This window comes from Tupaia chinensis, unplaced genomic scaffold, assembly GCF_000334495.1.
Source record: "Tupaia chinensis unplaced genomic scaffold, TupChi_1.0 Scaffold000197_1, whole genome shotgun sequence".
Classification (NCBI taxonomy): Eukaryota; Metazoa; Chordata; class Mammalia; order Scandentia; family Tupaiidae; genus Tupaia; species Tupaia belangeri.
Genome location: NW_006159672.1, coordinates 8,722,670 through 8,728,585, shown reverse-complemented (window position 1 = coordinate 8,728,585; position 5,916 = coordinate 8,722,670). Strand labels below are relative to the sequence as shown.

Below are 5,916 nucleotides of genomic sequence, written 5' to 3'. Positions count from 1 at the left end.
AAAAGACAAGAACATTCTCAGATAAACAAAACCTGAAAGAATTTACCAGCACCAACCAGATCTCCAAGAAGTTCTCAAGGGTGTGCTATACTAGGAAAATTAAATACAGACACACAGAAATAAGAGTTCAAAAACTAAGAAAATGGCCAACTTAATCATAGGGTCAAGTCTGGAGTTAAATATTATATCCCAGAATTTAATTGGGAAAATCAAACAACAACAGAAGATAAAGTACATGAGACTGAATTGATAAGTATAATTTTATGACTTGACTAAAACATTGCTGATTTTCTTGTAGACTTTGTTAAATCTGGTTGTAAGGATTTTTGTCCTGTCTTGAGATATGGATAGGTTCATGTACCTACCATTTGAACAGAATCCTAACCTGTTTTCCTGGCTTTAAGTTTTAAGCAAAGTTCCATAGCATTTCTTTGATTTAAGTTAAAACTGGTTTTCTTAATAGTACCAAGTGAACTTGCAATTGAAAGTAATTAGATTATTTAAGAAATTGTGTGATCAATGCAATGTGGGGTGGGGGGAGGAATGGAAGATAACTGTAGACACCAGAGATAGTGTGAGAAGAGGGTGGGAAAAGACAGAGGGTTAGAAATAGGGGTAAAAAAAAAATACTAGAAACTAGAAATGGAAAATTTTTTATAATAACATACATGATCAAGCCACTATGCAGTATATTCTGGATGGGAAATCACATTTTGTATGCTGTGACAATGCTTAGGGAATTAATGTAAATTAAGTTAAAAAAGAAAAAAAAGAAAAGATTCAGAGAAAAAAACTAAAACTGTTTTTCTTGAAATTAAAAAAAATGCATTAAAAATACCTATTCGATGCCTGCAGTAAGATATATAGCCCCAGCTAGGTGCTACTTTATAGGATGTTCATTCTACTCACTGAGGCTTATGCCTCAAGTTGGACTTGTGTTCATGGAAATGTATATATCAGCTGTGCTAGATATGAAAATATTTAGATTAATTAAAATCTTTAGTGACTCAATAAAATGTGGGTGAAAAAAATATAGAAAACAAACATAGATACCTGAGACAGTGTGGGAAAAGAGTGGGAGATGGCAGAGGATAAGAGATAGGGAATCAAGGATGGGGAAAAAATGCAAAACATACAGGAAACAAGAAATGGAAAATTATTTGTTGACGATAACGTGTATGTTGATGTTCTTGATTGAGCCAATATGCAGTGTACTCTGGATGGAAAATCTCATTTTGTATGCTGTAATGATGTACAGTGAATGACTGTAAATAAATAAATTTAAATAATTAAAAAAAAGAAAGTAGGCATAATCACAAAATGCATTCAAGGTGAATAGTGTAGTATTTTTATCAGGTAAATGAAATGATACTAACTAGATCATATAGGGGAAATGAAACAAAAAAAAATAGATAAGAACCAAGGACCAGGGCAAAGGAAAACAGGAAAAATCCTAGATAGTATATACCTATCAATAGTTATTAAAATGCAAAATTGAAGTAGTAAGGTTAAATTCATATAAATGCAAAGAGAAGCCTATAGAATTGGTATACATAGGAGAAACGTGCCAAGAATGCAATACAGACGGGTGGAAATTCACAGACAATGAGAGAGCTCTTCAAAGATATTGGGCACAGATTGTGATGCTGTGCACTGTGTCGAATGTCATATCCAAAAGAAAAAACAAAACAAAACAGTGAACTGCTGAGTCCAACATAACAGAGGGAAAAAATGAAGTACATGTGCTTTTTCCTATTTCTTTCTCTAAGTACAATAAGGACTGTCATGTATATTACGTATAAAGCAAACCTAAGAAGATCCTTGTGTCAAAAAAAAAAAAAAAGGGAACCAGCAGTTAGCGTAATGGCTATGTCGCTGGACTCCCATGTAATCGACCGCAGTTCGCGTCCCAGACCCGGTGGCTTAAAACTCACACTGGGCGCATGTGCGTGAGTGCCCAAGATCCCGAGAGGAGAATGGAGGAGAAGGGACTGTGGCATGGCCACCCCCCCACCCCACCCCCAACCAGGGGTTGATTTCTCACTTTCCCTCTGTCTCTGGTGAGTACAGACACTCTATGGCCAAAAAAAAAAAAAAAAAGTCCTTTTTTGTGTGTCTTCATTTAAGAGAATTCCTTTTTCACATAAAGTTTTATTAAATAAGTGTGTTATGCTTTTCTCTTGTTAATCTGTCTTTGTTATAGGAGTGTCAGCCATGAACTTTACAATGGGTAAATAAAAGATATTATTTTTTTCTCTCTTACATACCATGGAGGGAAAATTAGTAAATGGTACCGTGCCAAACTTGGTGGTTGATTGGCTATGTGTCGATGCTCATGAGACCACAAAGCAAGAGGAAGGTAAAGACCATGGGTAGGAGGGCAGATGGTAGGGGGACGGTAAGTTCACTTTTTTTTTTAGGTTTTTGCTATAGGGTGTGTGCACTCACTGGAGAGAGACAGTGAAAGGCAAAGTGAGAAATCCCCCCATTGTAGCTCTGCCACAATCTCGGGATTTAGGGCGCATGCACGCGTGCACACACACACACACACACACACACACCCTCCATGATTGTCAAGGCCAGGTCTGGGACTCAAATGTGGGAGTCCAGTGGCTTAACCAACATGCCAGCGACGTATCTAAAATGGACAAATTCATTTAGTTTTTTTACCAGAAAATAAAATGGTATCCAGGGACTGGGTGCAGGGGAAATGGAAGTTAGTGTTTTTAGATCCAAATGTCTGGGGTTTACTAAAATTCAAGAGGAGGTGTCCAGTATGAGGATGAGTCTGGAGAGGGAACGGAAGCAGGTATATTCATCCGTGTGTGGCAATCACTGGGTTCCTGAAATTGGCTTAGAACTAGAGGGTAGAGTCTTAGAACTAGAGGGTAGAGGCTTAGAACTAGAGGGTAGAGCCTTCTAGCCTGAGCACCCCAAAAATGCAGCTGTGGTCCAACAAATCAGGTTTATTGCTGGGGGCAGTGAGGGAGAACATCCCCTCCACCCTGCAATTGTGGAGCAGCTAGGTAAGAGGCTGTTAGGAAGAACCCACTATGGGGCAGAGGCTCTGGTTAGTGGTTTGAAGCTGTGTTAATGACAGGGATTCATTCGTTCTGGGTTGGGCGCTGTGGGAAAGGAGGGACAATTACATGATTGGATGTTTCAATGAATTGCTAACAGGCAGAGCTGTTAGAGCAAGCTAATGATAGTGAATCAATAGTGACTCACTGTAGCCAAGAAGGGATGTTTGAACTTGTTTCATGTGTGCTCAAGACGCAAGTATGAGGTGACCTGGCTTTGTCTCAGAGGGCCCTCTCCTGAGGTTGGTGTTTTATCAGCTGGCTTATTTACAAGAGGAGAAAGATCTCCCTTCTTGCTTCCAGATGTCCCAATTTTCTGTCTCAAAGGAAATGGAGGAGGCAAGGAGGCTTAGTGAGAAAACCTAAAGCAACACCCACAACTCATACTCCCAGTATGGGGGGAAGAGGTCTGGCAGCTGTTCCATGCTCAGAGCACAGGCAGTCAGGGCAAAGGCCCTGAGCACGGAATTTCAGAGGCTATTCTTTTTACTATGGCCAGGCACCAACAATTGCAGACAGTCTTTGATAAAAACGCCTCTCTACCACCAGACCTGGCAAGGTGCTCCTCCCACTCACTGGGCACATTTCGTCCAAGAACTTTCACCAGATTACGGGCTATCAGAGGGGATTTCTGGGAACAAGCTGTATGCCCACTTGCCAGCTGGGAGGCCGTAGGTTCCTGTGGTGAAGTAGGACTAGGGCGCATTGCTGGCGGTTTAACTCACATACATGAAAATGGAGACGCCCCACAGCACGCCCGAAGGAGGCAAAGGTTCGGATGGATCTATTGGTAATGATACCTTCTGTGTGGCACGCAGACTCAAAGAAGCCCCTCCCCCGCCGCCAGCATCACCAGGAAAGAGGGGGCCCTCGTCCCTCTCTTCCAAACAAAACAACGAAAACAAAAGACACCTTAGCCGCTTTTGCTTTGTTTTAATTGGCGTTCCTGTGCACTTGCTGCGAGATCTGGATGGATGCCAAGGGGTGTGGCCCAGAGAAGCCACCCGCTGCAATTCGCCACCCGAAGCCGGTGCTCAGCGCACGGGGGCCAGGTTGTGCCTCTTGTACAGCAGCGCCCGCCTCTTCTCGCGCTCGCGCACGAAGGCGCGCAGCCGCGCGGTGGGGAAGGTCACCGGCGCCGGCCTGGATCCGGCTGGGCCCTCCTCGGTCAGCCACGGGGACTGCAGGCAGCTGGACGCGCAGGGCCGACCCCTGAGCAGAGGGAGGATAAGGAGCCAGGTCAGAGGAGAGGGGCTGGGAGGCGGGCAAAAGGGACGTGGAGGATGTGTGCCTTACCACGGGTGGGCACACAGAGTGCTGCGGAGGAAAGCCACGGCGCCCCCGGACAGCCCCGCGTAGCATCGGCTGAGACGGATGAGCCCCTTGCGCAGGCCTTTTTGCAGGTCACGCGTCCACTCACTGCTCACTGGGTACTCGGCGCTGAGCCTACGTGTGAGTGGGAATCATAGGGGACTCAGATAACTCTCGGAGGGGTGGGGGGCGGGGACTCTGAGATCACTCTTGGTTGCATCGCAGGCCTCCCGCTCCCTTCCTCTCCCCCCACCCTCCCCTCCATGTCCACACCAGACATGGACTCACATGATAAAAGCCGTCACTCCGATGGCCCAGATATCCGTCTGTGGGACAGCCTCCTGTCCCTCCAGGAGCTCAGGAGCTGGGGAGGGTCACAGGTGTATGGCCTCAGGTGAGAGGCCACATGGGATGCAAGAGCAGGGACTACAGGACTGGTGGGAAGGGGGCTTCCTCCTGCCCCCCCCCACCCCCATAGGCCAGGTCCCCTTACTACCCTCCCCTAGCCACTGGCCCATGCAAACACCCATGGTCTCCAGGTAGTCCTTGAATTTCTCTGAAGGCAGCACCTTCTCCTGGCTGAGACTCTGGGCATTCCCCAGGTCTACGATTTTGAGCAGGTTGTATTCAGTGACGATCATATTCTCCGATCTGAGGTCCAAGTGCAGGATGCACTGGGCATGCAGGTACTGGGTGGCACTCAGAATCTGCCAGAGGTAGTCCTTCACCTCGGATTCTGAGTAGGAGGCCCTAAGGGCAGACACTGCTCAGGCCAGGCCCTGGGCTAAGGCAAGGACATGTACACAAGGAGCCAGACAGTAGGTACCAGGGCGGGTGAGAGCTGAGACCGCCCTCCTGGTTGCTGGCAGAGGGTCCTGAGCTTGGCTGAGCCTAGTTTGAAGTCAGGCAGGTAGAGGTAGGCTACGGTCCCCATGCTGCCCCTCACCTTTCAGCCAGGCATGGGAGTAGCTCGGGCCCAGAGCACAGCTCCAAGATGAGCACCAGGTGCCGGGGACTGAGGTAGGCAGCGTGCAGCTGGGCCAGGTGTGGATGGCGCAGGCCCTTGAGGGCCTCGTATTCCTGCAGCACAGCCATCTTGTCTTCCTTCCGATAAGGGACAATCTTAGCAGCTAGCACCCGTCCACTGGACTTCTCCCGGCACTGCCGTACCACACTGAAGCGACCCCTGGACAAAGGGGACACGGGCCAGGCTGGTCAGAGACCCTCTACTACCTTAACTGGCCCCCTCATCTCCAAACTCAGAACAACAAAGACCAAGCTCAGCAAGTGGTGGGATGGTGTGGACAGTGATAACACAAGTTGGGAAGATGCTTTGGGCCAGTTAGAGGTAGGGTGAGGGTGGGAGCCTGAAGAGCCAGCAGGGAGGCCAGGGCATGGTTCCCACGTATCCACCATTCCCCAAAGCTCTTGCACCTCCGGATCTGCATCTGGAAAGCGAAGGTCTGCGTGCTGGGGAGGGGTGGGGCTGGCCGGCCCTGGCCACCCTCCACTTCAGAGGCTGGGG

The 5,916-nt window shown here is 47.6% G+C and overlaps 1 protein-coding gene across 1 annotated transcript in view; it reads right to left on the bottom strand.

The window, feature by feature from the left end:
• Positions 1-4,002: 4,002 nt before the first annotated feature.
• OBSCN (obscurin, cytoskeletal calmodulin and titin-interacting RhoGEF) overlaps positions 4,003-5,916 on the bottom strand; it is a 169,478-nt gene continuing 167,564 nt past the window's right edge. Inside the window, exons 110-114 of the mRNA XM_006146982.2 lie at positions 5,338-5,577; positions 4,918-5,141; positions 4,680-4,755; positions 4,377-4,526; positions 4,003-4,292 (exon numbers count right to left, since the gene is read on the bottom strand). Coding sequence (XP_006147044.1) covers positions 4,115-4,292; positions 4,377-4,526; positions 4,680-4,755; positions 4,918-5,141; positions 5,338-5,577 — 868 coding nt within the window. The 3' untranslated portion in view covers positions 4,003-4,114. The remainder of the gene's footprint in view (positions 4,293-4,376; positions 4,527-4,679; positions 4,756-4,917; positions 5,142-5,337; positions 5,578-5,916) is intronic.